Source organism: Pongo pygmaeus, chromosome X, assembly GCF_028885625.2.
Source record: "Pongo pygmaeus isolate AG05252 chromosome X, NHGRI_mPonPyg2-v2.0_pri, whole genome shotgun sequence".
Lineage (NCBI taxonomy): Eukaryota > Metazoa > Chordata > Mammalia > Primates > Hominidae > Pongo > Pongo pygmaeus.
The window spans coordinates 134,610,770-134,636,242 of NC_072396.2; the positions used below are offsets into that span (position 1 = coordinate 134,610,770).

Genomic DNA, 25,473 nt, shown 5'->3' on the forward strand with positions numbered 1-25,473 from the left:
CCTGTATGTTGCTATCTCCCTTATTTTTCTCCATAGCCTTCATCGCCATTAACATACGTTTTTATTTTCTATTGTCTGTCTCCCATCACAGAAATGTAAGTCCCATGAAGGCAGAGATTTCAGTTTGTATTTCCAACAACTGCAACAGTGCCAGGCACATAGTAGGTAATATTTACCGAATAAATGAGACTGAGTGGCTGGGCGCGGTGACTCAAGCCTGTAATCCCAGCACTTTGGGAGACCGACGCAGGCGGATCTCAAGGTCAGGAGATCGAGATCATCCTGGCTAACATGGTGAAACCCCGTCTCTACTAAAAATACAAAAAATCAGCTGGGCGTGGTGGCGGGCGCCTGTAGTCCCAGCTACTCGGGAGGCTGAGGCTGAATGGTGTGAACCCAGGAGGCAGAGCTTGCAGTGAGCTGAGATCGCCCCACTGCACTCCAGCCTAGGTGACAGAGCGAGACTCCATCTCAAAAAAAAAAAAAACAGAAAAAAAAAAAGACTGAAAGAGGTGTTTTGCCAAAATGTGACAAAAAGAAGGGCAAGAATCTAAGTCGTTGTCATTTAGTGTTTTTTTTTTTTTTTTAAATAATAATAGTGATGGACTGAAACTGAGCCAATCATACCTTTTATTCAGTTGAAAACAAAAAAGGACACATGCATGACATGGCTATTTCTGAATCAGGTGAAATAACTTAACAGTCTGAAGGTGAAGAGGGATCAGATTGTCAAGCTAAAACTCACTAACACCTATTAAAACTCAACTGCTTATAACAAGTAAGCTTAGTACTGACTGCATAAGTAGTTTTATTTAAACAAAGTTTAAAAAAAGTGATGCTATGGGACACATAACTTCCAGAGCATTAAACTTTAAAATAACTTGATACATAGTATAAGAAACAGAATCCTATGGAAGAACACAAAACTGTACCTCTACCTAAAATACTGTTATAGCAAGAATGTGGTTTTCTGTATTTTTGAACTGTGATAGAGACAGAGAAAATATCTGTAAATAAAAAGAAGACCAATGCTAAAAATGCAAATAAGTTGCTATTTCTGGGAAAAAGCTTAAAACTTAAAGCTGGGTGTCATTAATGCTGCTGAATGAAAATGATTTTAAATGGCAAATTTCATACTACATATATTTTACCACAATAAAAAAAGTAAAAAAAAATGGGTAGAAAAATGGTGTTTGATAAAACATCCTAGAGAAAGGTATGGAAAGAAAAAACAAAGATTACCAAGTCCACGACTATGACATAAGCCCCTTTTGGAGATTTGGGAAAATCATTTAGAGCAGAAATCTGTTTGGAAAATTAAAATTAATGGATTCAACTCCTGATTATGAATTGCAAGGAGTATACTACATAGCAGTGGCCAGTGACACTGGCTTTCAGTGTTTCAAAGTATATCAAAGCAGTTTTGATTTTCTTTTTTTTTTTAAAGACAGGGTCTTGCTTTGTGGCTTAGGCTGGAATGCAGTGGCATGATCATAGTTCACTGCAGCCTCGAACTTCTGGGCTCAAGTGGTCCTCCTGCCTCAGCCTCCTGAGTAGCTAGGACTACAGGCATATGCCACCACACCCGGCTTTTTTTTTTTTTTTTGTGGTAGAGACAGAGTGTTGCTATGTTGCCCAGGCTGCTCTTAACCTCCTGGCTCCCACCTCGGCCTCTCAAAGTATTGGGGATTACTGGCATGAGCCACTGTACCTGGTCCAGTTCTAATTTTGGAGTTAAAAAACACCCATATGGAGTCAAACGACTTCAGAGCCTGCCCACCTTCATGATTATTAAGATCACAAAGGGGGCTTTTGCTAGCTGCTCAAGAAATTAGTAAAGTGTAAATAGTTTGCTTTTAACTGTGCTGGAGGAAAAAGTACAAGATGTGCTCAGCAGATAAAGCTTTCAGTCTGCAGGTCAAGCAATCAGGCTCCAAGGAACTAGGAGCAAAGCAATGCTCCTATAGTTATATGATAGCTTTTATATGAAGTTATTTATTAGAAATTTCCAAGGCACTTTAACAATACAAATTTTATTAAAAAAATAACATCAAAACTGTTCAGCAAATCTGTATTCAATGTAACCAAAATAAACAAACAACAAATTAAAAAAAATATACATCTATATATATATGAGCAAGAAACAAGTGCATTTTTTGGTCCCAATATTTTTTGAATATATTATCTTTATCCAGAGGAATTACATTAATGGCTAAGAAGGTATTATGTATTAGATGTATAGAAATGTAACTTTAAAACTTGTTTTAAGTTCTGTAAGAAGAGTTTTGCCAATTCTTTATGTCTTTGAAATCAGAATCCCTAAGCTAATGTTAATGATAGGCCCAAGATAGAGCATGTAATAATGTCTAATGGTCTGGACAAGTATGAAATTAAGAAGCTACCAATAAGTAGCTACACGAAATCTGTAGACAATTCTAAGAAATGTCTTGGAGTTTGTAATAAGAACAAAACAAACACAAAGAGAAGAGTTCAAAACTAGACATAAAATGGACATCAGCAAATTTCATGAATCTGGGACAAAGAAGTGACAGAAAAATAAAACAGAGTAAAATAAATTTAAGAACAATATAAAACCAAGCTACCAAAATAAAATTTAAAAAATGTTTAAAAATGTGAATATTGGCTGGGTGCAGTGGCTCACACCTGTAATCCCAGCACTTTGGGAGGCCGAGGTGGGCTGATCACGATGTCAGGAGATCGAGACCATCCTGGCTAACACGGTGAAACCCTGTCTCTACTAAAAATACAAAAAATTAAAAATTAGCCAGGCGTGGTGGCAGGGGCCTGTCATCCCCGGTACTCGGGAGACCGAGGCAGGAGAATGGTGTGAACCCAGGAGGCGGAGCTTGCAGTGAGCCAAGATCGCGCCACTGCACTCCAGCTTGGGTGACAGAGCAAGACTCTGTCTTAAAAAAAGAAAAAAAATAAAGTGAATATCAGTATTGCTGAAAATTCCTAGAATATTGGATAAAACTTTAAATGAAAACATGAATAACTGACTTTGGGAACTGTAATTGTAGAAATTTTGTTTTTCCAAAAACAAGAAAGTAACCTTGGTTCCCAATACAACCAGAATTTTGATATTCCTTGGACTGCATGCCTGCTAGAGGAAGATTAAAGAACAGCAGCCAAAATGGTTAAACGTCAACCTGGATGTTGAAGCACTGATCTAAAAACAATATAAAACCAAGCTACCAAAATAAAGCAAAATAAAATGTAAAAAATGAGAATATTAGTATTGCTGAAAATTCCTAGAATACTGGATAAAACTTTAAATAACATGACCAACTGTGTCTTTGGGAACTGTAATTGTAGAAATTTTCTTTATCCAAGAACAAGAAAGTAACCTTGGTTCCCATACAATCAGAATTTTGATATTCCTTGGACTGCATGCCTGCTAGAGGAAAATTAATGAGCAGCAGCCAAAATGGTTAAACATCAACCTGGATGTTGAAGCACTGATTTCATGGACTTTTCTTGGTTAGAATCGACCCATAAGCTTAAGATCAAAAGCCAAAGCCCCCAATGGGAAGTTGTGCTCTATTTGGTGGGCCTTGAGGTCATCTCTGGCCAAATCAGCATCAGCCTTATGGGAGGTCAGTCAGGTAGGAAGGGACTCTCCCCAAGATCTGATTTCTGAAGGCCACAAACTAGAGGAGGTCTCACAGTCAAATAATTCACATTTCTTGGAAAGAAAGAACAGGTATCAGTTGTGTCCATCAAAAGAGGACACTGTCCAGGAGTGCCCTGGATATTTTTTGAAACTTATGTGTTGCTTCTTCATTTGAAAAATATGAAAAATAGAACAGTAATGAACAAGGAATGAAGAAAAAATGGTTATCTGACCTAAACATGTAAGACTTATAAGAAATTAAGAAAGCAGACAAAACAGACAGAAAAAGATGAACAGTCATATTATCTGGAATGTAATATTCTGAAGGCAAGTCAAGTATAGCAGAGAAAAACAAAAGGTATTTTTGGAGAGAGCCAACTGGAGAAAAAAATATGTTAAGATATGTTAACCTGACACAAAGATAAGGTGGAATAACAATGTAGTGGCATCTGAAAGCTGAAAAGAGCTGAATAATGAGAGCTAGTGTCATAAACTTGGCTGTTTAACTGCCCTTTGTGTGAGAAAATACTTCAGAACTTTGAACTTAGGAACTTCCAACTTGTCTTGCACCAGGATGCACGAACTCCATGGAGCAGGAAGCTATTTCAATGAGCAGCTTAAAAAAAAAAAAAAACTTTAATATTTTTCATTTATATTAATATTAATGATACATTAAAAAATACAACAGTGCTAAAGTCCATCAAAGCAAAATGCACTGAAGGAAAATTAAACTTACCCAGAAGTGGGTTCAGAAGTTGAGGTACTTTCAGAAACAAATCAAAAGAGTTTTACATTTACAATAGCCTATATGAAGAGTGAGACTATCAATTTAATACATGGGTCCATATGGTGTCCGATCAAAAATACTGAAATAAGTATCAGAAAATCAAAGAAACACAATTATATATACGTACCATTCTCTATTATAACTTGGCAAGTATGAGTTTTACGTTGACTTAAGTGTTTAGCCATACGATCTAAGCCGGAAGAATCAGCTAGGAAATCACATTTAAGGCACACTAGAGTAATGCCCCTATGAAAAAATAGAAGATAGTAAGAAATATTCTTATCATTTATGAAAATCCATATGAGCTCAATAATTATTTTTCCATGTACTAACTTCATTTGCATTTTAGTCTCCACTACCGTCATTTTCCAATTTTGTTGTATAAACTTGATATATTTAAAATGGTTCTCTAGAAAATGGCATCGCTGGCCGGGCGTGGTGGCTCACGCCTGTAATCCCAGCACTTTGGGAGGCAGAGGTGGATGCATCACCTGAGGTCAGGAGTTCGAGACCAGCCTGACCAATATGGTGAAACCTCGTCTCTACTAAAAATACAAAAATTAGCCAGGCATCATGGCTTGAGTCTGTAGCCCCAGCTACTCTCAGCTACTCGGGAGGCTGAGACAGGAGAATTGCTTGAACCCAGGAGGCAGAGGTTGCAGTGAGCCAAGATTGTGCCACTGCACTCCAGCTGCGAGACTGTTAAAAAAAAAAAAAAAGGAAAAGAAAATGGCACCGCCATATTCAAATTATGCTAACATTTAGTGCTTTATAAATTGTCACCTCTCAACTTGTTGCTGAAAGCTAGGCATCAAGAGACTCAAAGCCAAGTCTCCCTTAACAACTTAAGTAATGTGTGCAAGTTATTACTTACAAAGCAAGGATGTAATATTCATTCACTGAAATATATAAATATACATTTGCTGAGAACCTTCTTCACCCACACTGTACTACTGGGTATTGTAGATATAACAGTAAACAAAAAAGGTACAGTCTGTGGATTCTGCAATCTAGTATCTTAGTCAAATGAGGATAAAATTAGAAAAGAAATGTGAAGGTTTTAAAATCCTGTAATTACCATTATCAGTTTATTAACAAAGCATACGTATACTTTTGAAGTTCATCAGATACTTTAAACTTAAATATTTCACCTCTATAGGAAACCAGTGCATACCTTGGATTGACTTCTCTAGTTTTTTTTTTTTTTTTTTTCTTTTTTTGAGACAGAGTCTTGCTCTGTCGCCCAGGCTGGAGTGCAGTGGCACAATCTTGGCTCACTGCAAGCTCTGCCTCCCGGGTTCATGCCATTCTCCTGCCTCAGCCTCCCAAGTAGCTGGGACTACAGGCGCCTGCCACCACGCCTGGCTAATTTTTTTGTATTTTTTAGTAGAGACGGGGTTTCACCGTGTTAGCCAGGATGGTCTCGATCTCCTGACCTCGTGATCCACCCGCCTCGGCCTCCCAAAGTGCTGGGATTATAGGCGTGAGCCACTGTGCCCGGCTATTTCTCTAGTTTTAACAACCTGTTGTGGATTTACACCTAGCCAGAACTCCTGCACATCAAAAATTATCTTCATAAAACTGGAATCATGTGCTTTCCCCATGAAATTTAGGGGGAAAGTCTCTTTTATGATGCCATTTCCCTAATACTGAGGCTCAAATCTGTAGTTATCTCTGACTTTCTTCTTACGTAAAACATTCAATATTTCAAACGTTTTATGATGTTAACGATTTATTGAGTACTTACTCTATGCCAGTCTGAGGGTTTTAGACATTATTGTCTGATCTAAATCTTACGGCAACCCAAAGAGATAGGTGCTATAATTATTACCTTTTTACAGAGGACAGAATTAGTTTCAGTAATCTACTGAGGCCAGGATCAGGTTGGAAATGGAGCCCTTTGATTCTGAAGCCCATGCTCTTAAACATGATGTGATACCACCCCACCACCTTAGCCCAGGGCATTATTAAGTAAGTCTTAACCACTACAATAGCCTTAACCAGCCTATGTGTCTCATGCAGCTACAACTCATCCTGCATACTCCTCCAAAGTGATCTTCCTTCAGCACCCTTGATTCTACTCAAAACATCAATGGCTTCCCCAATGTCTTTCTTCCAAATGAAAATTAAGCCCAAACTCCCTAGCCTTGTTTTCAAGGATTCAACAATCTGCATCTAAGTTCAAAACTATCTCCCCAGACTGATCTTTTTTTTATTTTTGGAATGGAGTCCCACTCTGTCACCCAGGCTGGAGTGCAGTGGCGCGATCTCGGCTCACTGTAACCTCCACCTCCCGGGTTCAAGTGATTCTCTTGCCTCAGCCTCTGAGTAGCTGCGATTACAGGCGCACACCATCATGCCCAGCTAATGTTTTTTGCATTTTTAGTAGAGATGGGGTTTTGCCATGTTGGCCAGGTTGGTCTTAAACTCCTGACCTCAGGTGATCCACCCACCTCAGCCGCCCAAAGTGCTGGGATTACAAGCGTGAGTCACCGCACCCGGCCAACTTTGATCTTAATATAATACTATGCTATATGAACTTTGTGCTTCATCCAAATTTTACTCCTAGTTATTCATTGTGATTCCGGAGAATGTGTATAGTTTCTGCATTTTCCTTTCTGAACTTTTATTCATGTTATTTCTTCCAACTAGAATGCCCTTGTGCCTCTTCTTGTAAGTAGAAACCTCTCTCCCCTTTGAAATCTGTATCTCTCACTGCACTTACTAGAAACCTCTTTGAATTACTGTAGTTATTTATGTTCACACCTTATATCCATATCCCTTTAATAAACTGTACATTCCTTGAAGATTGGTACAAGCCTTCTTCATCACGGTCATCTGTATAGGACTTCCTACGTTGTGTTATACACAATAGGTGCACAATAAATAGCTAAAGAATATTTCATTTTAACAAAATAGTAATTATGAAAAAATTGTTTATAGAAATACAAAATGCTATGTCCATACACAGATTTTTTTTTTTTTAATTGTTTGAGACTGAGTCTCACTGTGGCCCACGCTGGGGTATAGTGGCGCAATCTTGGCTCACTGCAACCTCCGCCTTCCAGGTTCAAGCAATTCTCGTGCCTCAGCCTCCCGAGTAGCTGGGATGACAGGCATGCACCACCACGCCCGGCGACTTTTGTATTTTTAGTAGAGACAGGGTTTCACCATGTTGGCCAGGCTGGTCCTGAACTCCTGGCCTCAAGTGATCCACCCACCTTGGCCTCCCAAAGTGCTGGGATTACAGGTGTGAGCCACTGCACCCGACCCATACACAGAATTTGACCAGTTTTCTATTTAGATGTGAGATCCACTCAAGTTGAAAAAAAAAGCACCTCAGATCTTTCAAATCATACAGTTAATTTAAAAATCAAGCATACAATTGAGCTTGATCATAATGTGGTAAAAATCAAATCGAAGTCTCATCTTTAGAATTAAATCTCTTTTCATTCTTATAAGCATTTTTCAGTAAAGGTAATACTTAATATATTTTACTCTTTTCTAATTCCTCGAATTCAATGCTTTAAAAATAGCATAATTTTTTTTTTTTTAGATGGAGTTTTGCTCTTTTGCACAGGCTGGAGTTAAGTGGTGCAATCTCGGCTCACTGCAACCTCTGCCCTCCGGGTTCAAGCGATTCTCCTGCCTCAGCCTCCCAAGTAGCTGGGATTACAGGTGCCTGCCACCATGCCTGGCTAATTTTGGTATTTTTAGTAGAGACAGGGTTTCGCCATGTTGGCCAGGCTGATCTTGAACTCCTAACCTCAGGTGATCTACCCGCCTCAGCCTCTCAAAATGCTAGGATTACGGGTGTGAGCCACTGCACCTGGCCTAACATGAGTATGTTTTAAAAATACAATAAAAATTTCCTCTATGAGCTGTTGGTCCAACATTATCCACATAATTCATTTTCAACATATACATTAACTTATTCAACAAATATTTACCAAGTGCCTACTATGTGCCAGGTACTATGTGCCTGGCAAACATCTGTCAACATTAGCAAAATAATTAACAAAGGAAGATGGAGTCAAAAGATATCAAAATAATGTAAAAAAACAGATGTTTAGTTGATTCTGAGCTAAATGTGTGTGGTGTAACCAATGGTAATTATCAATGCCTTTGGAAATATTTATCAATTTTTTTTCTGTACAGTAAACAAGTTATATACTTTAATTCTAAAAACATTAACAATTATGAAGGCTATATATTGATTTCAAGTATTATGGTATTTTCATAAACTTACTTCTATTCAGATATGGTTGGAGAACCTTATTTTTGTTATTTTACAAACGCAAATGCATGAAGGTTTCATCTTAATGCTTGGCACTACACAGTTTAGTCAGAAATGATAGGCTATCCCTCCAACTTTGGTCCAAAGACATAATAAACAGAACTCTATCATTTCCAAAGTAGGCACTCCAACATCAAGTTTAAAAAAGTTACTGCAATATTTCAATTGAAAGAAAAAAAGAAGATCAATGATTACCTACCTGAGAGTTCCTGAATGCTTCTTGAAAATACAAAACCGTTTACCTGGATGGTTGCTATGAGAGCTGGAGAAACACGAGACAAACAAGATTTTATTAATTTTATTATACAACACCATATTAATTTTAGGACCACATTTCAAGCCAACGCTTAATTTCTTAGTTTTGAATAAAAGATCATGATCTAAATAATAAAATTCTGTTGGTTATAGCTATAATCTGAATTTCTGTGTCACCCCAAAATTCATATGTTAAAATCTTAACCCCAAAGTGATGGTATTAAGAGGTGGGGCCTTTGGGAGGTGATTAGGTCATGAGGGCACAGCCCTTATGAGATTAGTGCACTTATAAAAGAGATCCTAGAGAGCCAGTGTGCCCCTTCCACCATGTGAGGACGCAGTGAGAAGGTGCTGTCTATGAGGAATGGGCCCTCACCCAGACACCGAATCTGCCGGCACCTTGATCGTGGACTTTCCAGCCTCCAGAACTGTGAGAAATAAATTTCTGTTGTTTATAAGCTACCCAGTCTATGGTATTTTGTTATAGCAGCCTGAATGGACGAAGACAGTCATCTCTGTTTAATTCAAGAATTTTAACTTACATTCCACTTTACCTGTATATTTTCTAATGACATATTTCCCTGAGAATTTTCTTAGATGATCAGTACCTCACCATTACTAAAAACAATGCTTGAGTTAAAAATGCAGTGTCAAATTAAAGTTTTTTAACTATTAAGAGTAAGAACAATTTAAAAGATATTTGATAATGTATTTTGCTACGATAGAAACTGTTATAATAATAATTATTTTTTGTTTCAGAGTCTTGCTCTGTCACCCAGGTTGGAGAATAGTAATTATTTATTACATTTTAATGTTAATATGTTTGGGGAGGGGGATAATCTGAATGATCCTGGAAGTAAACACTACTTGAGATAAAAGCCATTGCTTAATTCAATAAACATGAAACATTTAAAGAGTCTTTGCAATTACCAGGAGAACTTTCAAAGAGAGCAAATTAAGGAAAGCAGAGCTCATGAATTAAAACAATGCTCCTCCTACACACAGATCAGAAAACCACTAATCAAGCTTCACAGCCAATGGTAATAGCTTTTATGCCTCCCTTTAAAATGATGAGGAAAGCTTTCCTGTGTTAGACAACCAGGCAAGATCAGTCAAGATTAGCCTAGCACAGTATTACTCAAAGTGTGGTCCATGGACCAGCATCATCGGCATCACCTAGAAACTTGTTAGAAATACAAAGTTTCAGGCCTTACTGCAAACATAGTGAACTAATCTCTGGCAGTGGGGCCCAGAAATCTGTTTTCCCAAGTTTTCCAGCTGATTCTTATGCAAGCTAGTTTGAGAAGCACTAGCCCTATCTTGCACTGACAGACCCAACACAGCAGGTCAACAGTTACCCTCAGACACAAGGTAACCATCACCAGCTTACTATATATGCATGGGAAAATAAAGATTCTGGCTAGCTGTAATTCCAAGAAAATATCCTCAGAATAGGCACTATGGTGAATACAAAGAGCTTCTCTCTCAAAGAGATAATAGAGACACATGTGAGGCAGAAGAGCACAATGTTACGGAACTCAAAGAAAGGAATGATTCCCAAGACTGGCTGTGCTGATCAGATACTTCACAGAGGGTGAAATGAGAGGAAGGAGAGGGGCATTCCAGAGAATAATCAAGAATAAGAAAAAACTACTTTAGATACTGAATATGAAGAGCCTATACATTGGAGAAGATAGATCAATTTTGAGGGTCTGTCTTCTCACAATAGAGTTGGCATAGCCTGGGAATAAAGGTGGTACTCAACCTCTGAGAAAATGAAGCCTCTGAACATACAGAACTCAAACCTATGACAAAAGTCCACACCGAGTAGGAGTGAGGGTGCACCATTCAAAGGGAGGTACCTGAAGCAATGAGGGAAACAGTGTACCCTTGAAGTAGGGGAAAAGCAAAGGGACCTATGAGGCCCTTAGAAGAGTAGAAGCGGAAGCTTTCAGTTCCAGATGAGGTTAATGATGAGTAAGAGCTCAATGTGTGTGACGACAGTGCAGGGGCTCACCAGAAATTAGGAAAATATTATGAAGGTAACTTTAGGTCAATTGGGAATGTTTGGGGATAGAATGGGGCTGAAGGTTCTACAAGACAGTTGGTGAGCCTATGGAAAATGGGAGAGGAGAGGACGGAATGACACATGGGTTTAAGTAATGCCAAAAATATTTTCCAATTTAATCCTCTATAAATTAGTGGCAGAATTAAAGCCTCACTAGGGCAGCCAAGTGTTTAGCACAGAATAAGAGAACAACATTACTCACAGCAGTGTACTGGGGGAAGGGGTGGCTAGGGTCTGCTTTAGAGAAACTGGGGTACAGGTGCAGAACCACTGTAGTAGTGGAAGAGGCAGACTGGTAAATTGCAAAAGGTGGACTCTCCGGAAGCTAGGATGTATAGTGGCAGATCAAGAGAACTCCATGGGCTTCAGAAACTTGGGATAGTAAATTATTTCTAGCTGGTGCTTCATGTTTATGCAAATGATGCCCTGAAACAGACTGAGCTTAAAGGGTATTGAAGTAAAAGTGGTTTGAATCCTAGTTAGAAACAAACAGTTGGGTCTCAGGGAAACTCAGCTTTGAAATCAGAGGATTTACAGTTGAAAGGTAAAAGATAAAACTTTAAGAATGGTTAAAGGTACCAAGAAAGGGATTATAAGGGGACAAGAATAGTTGAAAGGAGAAAAGAGGAGTAGCCAAAAGGAAAGAAGAAAAATGGTGGTAACAGTTTAACAGAAGTTGAGAAGAGTTCCAAAAGTAAGTGATCAAAAATGTCAAATACTCTGAAGAAGTCATAGAGGAGTAAGAATGAAAAATAATGAGTACATCCAGTGGTTAGGATATGACTGATAACCTTTAAAGGAGAAGCTTTAGCTGTATGTAGGTGGGGGGTGGGGGGGGGTGACACTCAAATCACAAAGAGTCAAAAAATGACAAACAGGCTAGTAAAGAATACTCTTTATAAATGTTGATGGCAAATGGAGGAACAAGAAAACATGCAAAGTAAAGGCAGATCTTCCTCATCCTAAAAATATGCCTGAAAATATCTACAGACACAATGAATGTGGTAGAGAGAAAGAGATGAACTGAAGGTCCAAAATAATGAAATAAGGGTGTGGAGGAAATGCAAGAGATGACGAAGACGGTTAACTTAAAAAAAGCGGGACATGTCTGTTTTTTGAGATTAATGTCTGAAGGAAAAAAAACCTTGAGACAGGAAAAAGTTAATCTTGAGAAAAACGAAAAGTATGACCTCTGAGTAATTATTAGGCAAGGTTAACAACTGAGGGACTAGAATAAAATCTGACAGATGTTGTAGATAAAAACAAAGCGGTATTTTTGGCCGGGCGTGGTGGCTCATGCCTGTAATCCCAGAACTTTGGGAGGCCGAGGCGGGCGGATCATGAGGTCAGGAGATCGAGACCATCCTGGCTAACACGGTGAAACCCCATCTCTACTACAGATACAAAAAAAAAAAAAAAAAAAAAATTAGCCAGGCGTGGCAGCGTGTGCCTGTAGTCCCAGCTGCTGGGGAGGTTGAGGCAGCAGAATGGCATGAACCCGGGAGGTGGAGCTTGCACCGAGCCAAGATCATGCCACTGCACTCCAGCCTGGGTGACAGAGCAAGACTCCATCTCAAAACAAAACAAAACGAAACAAAACAAAACAAAACAAAAACAAAGCAGTATTTTTAAAAGGACAGGACCAAATTAAAGATCATGAATTCAGAGCTGATTGAATCAAGCATGGTGTGGTAGTCTAGAACTGAGCATAGGGATACATCAAAAAGGATAAAAGATGCAAAGACAGCAAGACTAAGCATGCCTGAAGATATAAAGGATTTTAGGACAGAAACAAAGCAGCATTCAAAACAGAAGACCTTGAGGGCATGGTTGGCTACAAAATTGAATTGATACTACCGGACTAGAAAAAGAGGTCAAGACTCTGAAAGTCATGGGGTAATGAGAATTCAAAATAAGTATTGTCTACAATGAGGTAAAATGGGATGGTGTTAAGAAAGGGGATACAACAAAGCAGAAAGGGATGTAAAGTGCTAGCACTAAAGAAGTAAAGGTATCATAAGGTCAGGCTGACCACCAAAGGGAAAAAAAACCCTGCAAGCCAGGTGCTGAAGCCATCAAAAAATGTGGGTGAATCCTTCAAAGTGGTAGCTGATTATGAGCAGAAAATAATATAGAGGTCTTGTTATAATCTGCAAGAAAACAACTTTTATTGGTTATACCTATTTCTTTTTTTAAAAATAGAAATGAGGTCTTGCTATGTTGCCCAGGCTGGTCTTGAACTCCTAGGCTCAAGCAATCCTCCCTCCTTGGTCTCTTAAAGTGTTGGGATTACAGGCATGAGCCATTGTGCCTGGTTAGTTATATCTTATTTCTAACTGAAAATAAATGGAACGATCTTAATTAGAATAATGAACTTATATTTCTATCTGGACACTTTTTGGTTATTTAAAATAAAATCCATTCTGAAGGAATAAAGCAAGCCCCTATGAATGAGGTTCAAATGAAAGTAAGGGGGGGCTCTGAAGTCTTTCCCTTGTGTAGAGTAGATCATAGGTGCTCAAATTAGGTTGAATCAATGCATGAAAAGGAATTCTAACGGTAGCATCATGACTGGAATATTCCTACAGTCTCTTATGTTTCATTGAATGAATGCAAAGATGGATGATCATAAAGACAAATGGACAGACAGATGCGGGAGAGAAAGACAGGATAATGTTCTTAGCATCATTAAAAAGCCTGGAGCCTCTCAAAGTGATCGCTTTGAAGAGGATAACACTTATGAAATTACATATACAGGGGTCCCTGTATCCATGGGGGATTGGTTCTAGGACCTCCTGCAGGTATCCAAATCTGCAGACTCAAGTCTCTGATATAAAATGGCATAGTACTTGCACATAAACTATACATATCCTGCTGTATACTTTAAATCATCTCTAGATTTTTGAACCTATGATACCTAATACAATGTAACTGCTATTACATAGTTTTATACTGTATTGTTTAGAGAATAATGATGGGAAGAAGGTTTGTACATGTTCAGTACAGACGTAATTTTTTAAAAACACTTTTATCTACAGTTGGTTGAATCCACAGATGTGGAATGCAAGAGCTAATCATATTTATTTGATAAATATATTGAAAACACTTAACATTTTATGTTAAAAAATAACCACTTTTTGAAAGACATAAAAGAAAAAGTCCCACAGAAAAATTTCCCTAACAAACTCATTTTAATTTCATTAGTCTAATTGTTCTCAGAGTTTTTGTCCCAGTAATTTTATGAGTTACTATGCTGGAAAATAGTACAAGGAACACCTTAGAAGTTCCCTATTGCTAGATCCTTTTAGTTCCTTGATGAGACAAACTTGCTTTCAATAGGATAACTCTGTTTTCAAAAAACAAATGACCCAAATGGAAATTCTGATTGGCAGTTTACATGTTTAACTTACCTCATCATATGATTTACAAAGGCTTTGTTACAGTTAGTATTGTACTTGCAAAAACTGCAGTGGATGTATATAGAAAAGTGGTTTGCAAAATCTTTTATTTTGGAATGACATTCAATGCACTTGTGAATTCCGCGACGACACCTTATGGAGATGGAAAAAAAGATAAAAACAGATTATAAAACAAAAATAATAGGGGAAAATCTTATTAACATTTTATTAACTGAAGCCAAAATGTTTAAATTGGTATATTTAAGTAGACTCATAATTTGAAAATTTGCTTTGAAACAAGCTAGAGTAAGTGTAAAAAATTTAACACCAGTTAACATTTCCCTGGAATAAAAGGGATCAAATAAAGCAATTAATCTATCATAAGATAAAAGCACAAAATATAAGATTAGTGTAAAAGATGAAAATTAGAGAATAAACACAATGACTCAAGTTCTGCTCAGCAGTTGTAAAAAGTACCTTTTTCTCATTTGCTTGGTCTTTATGCCAGATAAGTGATTATCATGTAAATGTATAAGAGAATTCTGTGATATGGTAAACTATATACGTTAAGATTAAATTTGTATTGTATATCAGGAATAAAAGATATTATTACCTTATGTTCTTCAAAGCAAGGCTCATTTTATTTTTTCTGTTGCGCTGTCGCTTTTGCTTGTAAGAGGGTTTTGCTTTGGACTTAGCTATACGTCCCCTTGGCTTACTTGTATTAGCTTTACTTGCAGTGGATGTAGTTGCATGAGGCTTACTTGTCTTAGATCTACTGGCATTAGATTTTCTAGGATTTTTAGCAGTCGTATTTTGAGATGTCGGAGGTGTGACCTGAAGAAAAGAAGTGCCTGGAGCACAACTGGAAGGTGCAGTTGGTAATTTTGACTGGAGAGGTCCAAGTGAAGCTCGAATAGTAACCTATAAAAACAAAGCCAATACATATTTTTAGAAAAGTATCCATCGCATTAGTACTAAAAATATCATTGTAAGCCGTAAATATCACATTTACGGTAAACTGGTTTTTGACAAGGGTCCCAAAACATTTCCAATGGGGCAAAAAACAGTCTTGATGAATGCTGCTAGAAAAACTGATATCCATGTGCAAAAGAATGAATTTGAACCCCTACCTCATATTATATACAAAAATTATCTCAAAATGTATTAAAGACCAAATTCTAAAAGGTTAAAACTATAAAACTCTTAGAAGAAAATACAGTAGTAAATTCTTGTGAGCATGAGTTAGGCAATGGTTTCTTATATATGACACCAAAAGCACAAGCAACCAAAGAGAAAATAGATGAATAGGCATTTCTTCAAAGAAGATATACAAACGGCCAATAAGCACACAAAGAGATGGTCCACATCATTAGTCACCAGGGAAATGCAAATGAAATCCCAAATAAGATGTCCCTTCACACCAACCAGAATGGCTATAATAAACAGACAATAACAAGTATTGGCTAGGACGTAGAGAAATGAGAACCCTCATACATTGCTGGTGGGAATGCACAACAGTGTAGTTACAATGAAAAACAGTTTGGCAGGCTGGGTGTGGTGGCTTAGGCCTGTACTCCCTGAACTTTGGGAGGCCGAGGTGGGCAGATCACTTGAGGTAAGGAGTTTGAGACCAGCCTGGCCAACATGGTGAAACCCCATTTCTTTTAAAAATACAAAAAATTAGCCAGGCATGGTGGCAGGTACCTGTAATCCCAGCTACTCGGGAGGCTGAGGCAGGAAAATTGCTTGAACCCAGGAGGTAGAGGTTGCAGTGTGCCAAGATTGCACCACTGCACTCCAGCCTGGGCAACACAGCAAGACTCCATCTCAAAAACAAAACAAAACAAAACAAAACAACAAAAAAAGAAAAACAGTTCGGCAGTTTCTCAAAATATTAAAGGTAAGAGTTACCATTTGACTCAGCCATTCTACTCAGAGGTATATACCCACGAGAAATGAAAACATACGTTCACACAAAAACCTGTACGTGAATTTTTACAGCAGCATTATAGCCAAAAAGAGGAAACAACCCATATGCCCACCAATAGATGAAAGGATAAAATGTAGAATATCTATGCAGTGGAGTATTACTCAGCCACAAAAAAGAATGAAGTACTGAAACATGGTACAATATCAATGAACCTACAAAACATTATGCTAAGCGAAAGAAACCAGTCCCTAAAGATGACATATTGTATGATTCAATTTATACGAAATGTCCAGAACAGGAAAATCCATAGACACTAAAAGCAGACTAAAGTTTGCACAGGTCTAGTGGAGGGGAAATAGTGAATGCTAAAAGGTTATGAGGTTTCTTTTGAGGGTGATAAAAATGTTTTAGAATTTATTGTAGTGATGTTTGCCCAAATCTGAATATACTAAAAACCATTGAACTGTGTACACTGTAAATGGGTGAACTGTGTGATATATGAATTATATCTCAGTAACACTGTTACCAAAAAACCACTGCAATACAAAAAGTTAAAATCATTATTTTGAAAATGGCAAGTATAAACTACAATCAGATAAGCCTTCTACTTATTCTAAATGGTCATACCGATTAAATGAAATTTATCTTGATATTTACTTACTGTTGTAATATTAGTTTTATATTGATAACAGTTGTATGTTAACAGATATTAATGAATAATTAAGAGATAGTACAAATTAGATGAATATCAAAAGAGCACATTCCATAGCTATTTTATGCTTCGACAGAATTAAAAAGGGCTGGGTGTGGTGGCTCATGCCTGTAATCCCAGCACTTTGGGAGGCCAAGGTGGGTGCACTGCCTGAGCTCAGGGGCTTGAGACCAGCCTGGGCAACCCATCTCTACCAAAAATGCAACAAAATTAGCTGGGCATGGTGACATCCGCCTGTGGTCCCAGCTACTTGGGAGGCTGAGGTGGGAGGATTGCTTGCGCCTGGGAGGCAGAGGTTGCAGTGAGCTAAGATGGCACCACTACACTCCAACCTGGGTGACAGAGTGAGACCCCCGTCTCAAAAACAAACAAACAAAAAAACCCAACTAACTAAAAGGCTTTCACAAATAGAGAGCTCAAAATGTAATATAGAAGCCCGAAATAATAACTCTGGAAAGGCCTGCATTACCCTCTGGTAACTATAAAACAGATTTTCAGTAAATGTGACCTCTTCCTGGGGGATCAGGGGGCATGATTTCTGCCTCCAAGGTTATGGTGGAGCTTATATCAATTCATCACACAGCATGGTGGTTATAATAATGCTCAGAATTTCCTTAATGGTAACATATAAAATTTATCATTTACTATTTGGAAAAAGAAAATGTTTGTATCTATTGGTTAATAATAGAAAAGTCACCCACTAACATTCTCTTTAATCATTTGATTACACTCCCCCCATGTACTTGAAGAACAGCTTCTATGAAGTCCTATGAAATATATGTGGTATAGAAAAGCACTGAAGCAGAACTTGTTAGCTTGCAAAAAGAAAATACATGTTTTGAAAGCACTAGAGTAGAAGTCAAAAGACCTGAGTTTAACAATCTTAGTACTACCTCTTCCTAGCTACATGACCTTGAGTAAGGAATTTAGCCTCTCTGAGCCTCTTCATCTCTAATATGGGGATAATACCTGTCTTGTCTATCTCACTGGATCACCACATAGGTTAAATAATAAAATGTATGGAAAGGCACACTGAACACTTAATTCTAAAGTGCTATAAGACATACAGTATCATTATTATCAATATTATCATTACTATTGGCATCTTATTAATAAAGGAAGATGTGAGAGAGGATTGTACTGCCTACATTAATATTCTGCATGTCTAATACCAACATGGAACAAATGGATTGCACGGAAGGATGCCAGATGGTTTATCTTACGCTAGATACTCAGATAATTGTTTTATATTATTTTTGTTAATTTAAATAGCAGACATACTCACATTCAAAAGTATGTACTCAAAGTGAAATACAAATGTTTAGGGATTATCTCACCTTGGATTATCTATCTCTTCACTGGAGAAAATACTCAAGAGCTAACTTTATGTAAAGAAGTCAGAGGGCCAGGCGTGGTGGCTCATGCCTGTAACCCCACACTCTGGGAGGCCGAGGCATACAGATCACTTGAGGCCAGGAGTTTGAGACCAGCCTGGCCATGTTGGCGAAACCCGGTCTCTATTAAAAATACAAACAATTAGCTGGACATCATGCTGCATGCTTGTAATCCCAACTACTTGGGAGACTGAGGCACGAGAATCACTTGAACCCGGGAGGCGGAGGCTGCAGTGAGCTGAGATCACGCCACTGCACTCCAGCCTGAGGGATAGAGTGAGACTCTGTCTCAAAAAAAAAAAAAAAAAAAAAAGTCAGAGAAAACGTATGTATATAAGGCAAACAAGGAGAAAGAAATTTGTAGTCTGATGTGTGCTTGCTCATGAAAAATAGCAATGCTATGCTATCCGGGAGCAAAACTTGCTTCTCTGAGAGCAGATTAGTAATACTAACTTCAACAAACCTATGGCATTCAAGGCACTATGACAGATGCTGGGGACACAAAGATAAATTAAATATAATTCCTGATCTTAAATATCTTATAGTCTAGCAACTGAAAAAGACATACACATTGACAAATGGAATAGCTCAAAAACAGCCTACAGAACACTGAAACGACCTGCCAACTTAGTCTACAATCTAGTTGCACTAGAAATACCCCTCCAACAAACCACGTCAATCAACTAAAAAAAACAATGGTTAGAAGTTTTTCTTTACAAGCATAAGAATGATAAAACCTAAAGTCTTAATAACAATCAGAGGTCAATTTTAATATTATACTCAACAGATAAAACCAGGCAGTAGTTTCTATTATCATACAAAATGTTAAAAATACAGCATATTTAAAACTCACTTTTGGGGTGCATGTGATATTTTAATACAAGCATACAATACATAATGATCAAATCAGGGTAACTGGGGTATCCATCACCTCAAGTATTTATCATTTATTTGTGTTAGGGACATTCCAATTCCACTCTTTTAGTTATTTTGAAATATACAATAAATTATTGTTAACTACAGTTGCCCTAGTGAGCTTTCTAACACTAGATCTTATTCCTTCTATCCATAATAAAAAAAAAAACATAAAAAAATTAATAGAATGTGCAAAAAAACCACCAAAAACCTCCTCACAAACTCACTTTTGTTCCAGGAGGCAATCCTTCTAGTTCTTTAGGCTTTATAAATGTACGATGCTGTGCCTTATGTTCAGCTTTCTCCTTGCTGGTCAAAAATTGTAGTCTGCATTTTGGGCAACGATGAACTCCTTTTTTCTGTTTACAGAAAATATTAGATATAACTTCCACCACCACAAATCCTAGGAGCTGAAATTGCTCTTAATTCTAAAATCTAAATAAATTTACAACCAGAATTTTACCATCTCCCACCACAGACAATTCAAAATGATCTATTATTTAAAAGTACTCGTGTTAGTATTTGAGTTTCAAAAGCATTAGTTACCATATAAGGATCAAACATAAAAAGTATATAATTAGATTTTAATTGGAAAAGTTCTATACTGATTGTAGAGGCATAAATAAGAATGGATCCCAATCTACTGTTTGAGAAACCCTTGACTAAATCCCTCCTCAAACCTAGTCCCATTACTATTTTACCAATGGGAAATGGGACCCAAGAGAAATTTGCACTTGCCCATAGCTGGTTAGTGTTCTTTCTACTATACAACTGCAATCTTTATGCATATGTTCTCATTAATTAAAATGTATTTAATATTTATTATAAATTTAGAACAACATACAAATACAAAAGAAAGCTTTCTTTAAAGATGTATCTCCACCAGCTCATAATTTGCATATAAAACACAAACAATCTTTTAGGAAAACCAAACGAGGTAGCATGTATGAAAGTATCTAGTATTGGTGCATAAAAGGCATTTGCTAAATAAAAGCACTTTACAAAGTTCAAAGCAATATATAAACATAAGGTGTTTGCATTACTATTTTAGTTTGATCTTCAGACTATTTTAGAAGTGTGGTGTACTGGATCATACCATAGGTACAGTAAACACAAACAGATATACCTGTAGGTGCTCAAGAGAGAAGGGGAAAGAAGAAAATCTCAGCCAAGTAATAGACAGCAAATTAAGATGATGGATAGAATGTTTCTGCAGAGTACAGTTCCCACAAATTTTTTCTCTACCTATACCTATACCTCATCCAGTTTCATGGCTTTAAATAGCATTCACCCACCACCTACTTGACATCTCTTGATGTCTAATAGGTATTTCAAATCAACATGGACAAAAAGTTGAACTCTAGATTCCCTCTCATTCATCCTGAGTGGGGAAGGGCACAAAATCTGTTCCTTCCCTACTCTTCCCAATATCTCAGTATATGGGATCTAAATTCTTGCAGCTGCTCAGGACAAAAAATACTTGGTCACTCTCAACTCTTCTCTTTCTCTTACATCCCACATTCAACAAATTAATAAAATCTGTCAGTGATACCTTAAAAAAAACATTTATAATCTTTCAATTTCTCATCACCTCCAATCATTGCTACTATACTTGTCTGAGCCACTTACGAGGACTCTTGCAAAAGCCTCCTATCTTCTCCCTATTTCCATCCTTTCTCCTTCTACAGTCTGTTCTTCCCATAGCTGTCAGAGTGATCTTAAAATGTTACAGATCTTTCACATGGTTAAACCCTCCAAATGGCTTTCCATAACACTCCAGAATCCTGACTCTGGCTTACAAGTCCTCAAATGATCTGGCTTACATTCTATTGCTACAACTTCATCTCCTACTACTTTTCCTCTCACTTATTTACTGTGCCCCAGCCACACTGGCCTCCTTGCTCTTCCTTGAATATCCTAGGTATATGTTCACCTCACTGCCTACCTATTGTTCCCTCTACTTGGAACATTCTCTCCCAGATGAGTAAGCCACATGACTTACTCTCTTATTCCCTTTGGAGAAGCCCTCTTTGACCACACCATTTAAAAAACAGAAACCACTCCTTCACCTGAGCCTTGGCACTCCCTATCTACCTTTATTTTCTTCCCATGGTACTTACCATCAGCTGGCATACATATGCATTCAGACACCACACACACACACACCCTTCTCTACCATGATGCATTATTTCAGTGAGTACAAACCTTGCTTTGCTTACTTCTGTATCCTCAGTACCTAAAACAGTCCTTGGCATATATTAGGCACTCAAATATTTGTTAAATAAAGAAATAAAGTGAGGCAAGAGACTGACAAGAGTACAAATGAGCAGCAGGCACAATTTAACTAGTTCAAAGTGTCTGCCATTTCATTCAGTGAGTATTTATTTGTCCAGAGCCCCAAGATGGGAGACATTAATCTACTATTCCCTTAGTTGGACTCAAGTCCTGCATATCCCTCTTATGTATGTATGCTTGCATTGTGCTAATGATCACGGATGATACTTTTTTTTGTTTGTTTTTTGAGATACAGTTTTGCTTTTGTTGCCCAGGCTGGAGTGCAATGGCGCGACCTCGGCTCACTGCAACCTCCGTCTCCTGGGTTCAAGCAGTTCTCCTGCCTCAGCCTCCCAACTAGCTGGGATTACAGGCACCTGCCACCACACCTGGCTAATTTTGTATTTTTAGAGATGGGGCCGGGCTGTTCTCGAACTCCTGACCTCAAGTGATCCACCCTCCTCGGCCTCCCAAAGAGCTGGGATTACAGGCGTGAGCCACTGTGTCCAACTAATACATTTTTAAAATAATGTTTAACCAAAGAAACAGTAACTTGTTCCAAGGGTAGAGAAAAAGTTAAGTGTTGAACTTCTTGACATGCATACTATATGGTTTTTGGGTGATATGAGGAATTTTTTTTTGAGATGGAGTCTCACTCTGTCTCCCAGGCTGGAGTGCAGTGGCATGATCTTGGCTCACTGCAACCTCTGCCTCCCGGGTTCATGCGATTCTCCCCCCTCAGCCTCCCGAGTAGCTGGGATTACAGGCATGCACCACCACACCCAGCTAATTTTTTATTTTTAGTAGACACAGGGTTTCACCGTGTTGGCCAGGCTAGTCTCAAACTCCTGGCCTCAGGTGATCCGCCTGCCTTGGCCTCCCAAAGTGCTGGGATTACAGGTATGAGCCACTGCATCTGGCCAATTTGAGGGATTTTCAAGGGTAACTATCTGTAATTTCTGCCTTTAGACCTAATGTAAATGTGGAATATGAGTCTGCGGTGGAAGCTTGGGCTATAAATCAATTTTGGGCTCCACCATTTATTAGGGAATGTGACACTGGGCAAATTACTTTCTATAAAGCTTTGTTTCCTCATCTATAAAATGAAAACAATCATATACCTGCCTCATAGGGTGGCTGTGAAGATTAAACAAGATAATGCATGTAAAAGCACCAGTGGCTGTCAAATGGTAAGTGATTATTGTATGTTAACTGCTTATTGTTATTATTAAAGAGCTAATGAAGACATTTAACACATGTGCAGTCTTTCGTCCTTTGTTAAAAAATGTATAAACTGCATTGCTAACTCCAAAATCACTCAAGACATAGTAACATATTATTTTTAGGAAAAAGTTGCAATCAAAGTTTTCAAAAAGAATAAAATAAACCAGAGTCAATAATTCTTATTATATAAAATTGCACTAATGCCATCTCAGTTATAAGCTTATAATACTGGTCAGCTCAGGTTTTTGAGTCTTTTGTGAATAATTATGCAAACTGCAAATACCTTCAGAGAAGTCTGATGATCCTTCTCATCAATAGAATCTTACCTCTTCGCTGCTGACTGTTTACTCTTCAGGTACTCCAAACTTAACAAAAAAATTCAGCACCTGAAATGGACTGAATGCTTGTGTCCCCTCCGCCCCCCAATTCATATGGCGAAATCCTAATTTTCAATGTAATAATATTGGGAGGTGGAGCCTTCAGAAACTAATTAGATTATGATGGTGGCGCTGTCATAAATGGGATTAGTGTCCTTATAAAAGGGACCCTAGAGAGCCCTCTCCACCCCTTCCCCCATGTGAAGACACAGTGAGAATATGGCCACCTATGAACAAGGAAGCAGGTCCTCACCAGACACTGAACCGCTAGTGCCCTGATCTTGGACTTTACAGCCTCTATAACAGAGAGAAATAAGTGCTTGTTGTTTAAGTTTCCCAGTCAATGGTATAATAGCATGTTATAGTAGCTCAAACAGACTAAGACAGCACCTGTGGCACCTCGGTGGTCCCTCAGACTACTCCCAGATGTGATGATTCAGCAGAAGGATCGATAGGACTTAGTGTTATACTCACAGCTATGTTTTATTACAGTGTAAGGGTACAGAGCAGGCTTAATAAAGGAAAACGGTATACTGGATAGCTTCTAGAGGATTACCAGGCGCCAATTTCTAAGAGCTCTATTCCAATGGAGTCACATAGGACACACTTAATCCCTCAGCAATGAACTGCAGCAACACGTATAAAATGTTGCTTGATGGGAAAGCTCTCTTGAGTCTAAGAGCTTAGGTTTTTTATGGAGGTAAGCCACCAAATTTTCAGACGACTCCTCCCACTGCAAGAAAAGCAGGTGGTCACCATAACCGTATTTTTTTGTGCGAATTTTCTTGACTAACTGGTACAACATGGCTCAAGGTTCCAGGCATGTAAAACACTCTTATCAGTTAATAACATAGAGAACATTTTAGGAGCTCAATTTCCAAGATTTAGCCAAGGGCCAGTTATACAAGCAGGCACTTCTGAAATTGTGCAATATTTGAGCAACTCAGACCTGTTGGGTAACTCTTTCCAAAACATACAGCAAGTTAAGGCATACAACTTAGGGTATGAAGAATGACTACAGATCAGATAAACCACTTATAAGACACAGCTCACAAAGTAGGTTCACTATGTCTTTCTTACCTGTCTAAGTATGTTATCACTCCCTTCAAACCTACATCTATGTCACTCTGGAGCTTAGTAAAGCACAAGGGAAAGAATTATGTTAAAAAACCCATAATTAGTCAGAGATACTGCTTATGTTCCATTCTTCTTTTCAAAATTGAAGGCCAAAAAATGAAATACAGACCACCAAGAATAGTGTTTCCCAAACTCTATACCTCAAGAAATGTTAATAGGTATTGTGCAAATAAAGGGCTCAAAGGTTAAAATGTTTGAGGACTATTACATACTATGTCCCTTGCTTAGAGATTTACAGTATTAGCATATTAAAAGCTCTGAAAAGTCTTGTTGTTAAAAATAAACAAAAAACACCCCTATGAATTTCGTAAATCCAGCCATTCACTAAATTTCTTTCACCAGGAACAAGTTAAGAGGGGAACACTTATTAACATCTGAGTGAACACTGTTGGTGGAAACCCTAGAAAGATTTTGCCAAAGATTTTTAAGAGTGAGATGGCCTACCAGGATTAAAACAAACAAACAAACAAACAAACAAAAAACAGACACTGATACCATCCAAGTCATAACACAGGTAATCTGAATGTGTTTGGAAATTCTATTTTTATGACTTTTTTTTCCAATTAACAACTACAAGTTGATTTCATGATCATCCAGTGACTACAATCAAGGGCCACGTTAGTGCCAGTACTGAATGAACTTGCCGAGACAATGTAATCAATACTACGAAAATGTAATGAGCTGATCAGTGAGGAGGCAAAACTTGATTACATGACCAGACTTAGTAAATCCGTTGACTTCTGATTTTGCCAAAGGCACTATTGATGTTTCAAACACTCAAGAATAGGTCCACTGTTTCATCAAAGTTTTCAGCCCACAGGATGCTCTAATTGAGGAAAAGAATCAGTAAGCATAAAATCAGAATTCAAGGGAAAGATGCAAGGCATCAATACTGGTATCCCAGAAATTATACAGCAGAACTGGCAAAAGTCACAAAGTAAGTTATAACCTAAATATAGTTCTCTAGTATAGTTCACATATCTGGTCATAAGTGTTCTTGCTGTTTCCTTTGTTACTGGCTGCTACAAAAGTCAATTCTGGGTCACTGATGACAACCACATGTCTCAT

General features: G+C 38.0%; 1 protein-coding gene across 2 annotated transcripts in view; it reads right to left on the bottom strand.

The window, feature by feature from the left end:
• Window positions 1-2,017: 2,017 nt before the first annotated feature.
• The window catches only part of ZNF280C (zinc finger protein 280C), a 65,812-nt gene continuing 42,356 nt past the window's right edge, over window positions 2,018-25,473 (bottom strand). Inside the window, exons 13-18 of one of the 2 annotated variants that reach the window (XM_054472314.2) lie at window positions 19,621-19,752; window positions 15,053-15,363; window positions 14,452-14,592; window positions 8,918-8,980; window positions 4,549-4,667; window positions 2,018-4,250 (exon numbers count right to left, since the gene is read on the bottom strand). In XM_054472314.2, the coding sequence (XP_054328289.1) occupies window positions 4,240-4,250; window positions 4,549-4,667; window positions 8,918-8,980; window positions 14,452-14,592; window positions 15,053-15,363; window positions 19,621-19,752 (777 nt within the window). In that variant the 3' untranslated portion in view covers window positions 2,018-4,239. Of the gene's footprint in view, window positions 4,668-8,917; window positions 8,981-14,451; window positions 14,593-15,052; window positions 15,364-19,620; window positions 19,753-25,473 lie in introns of both variants that reach the window. The other variant, XM_054472313.2, reaches the window with a different exon arrangement.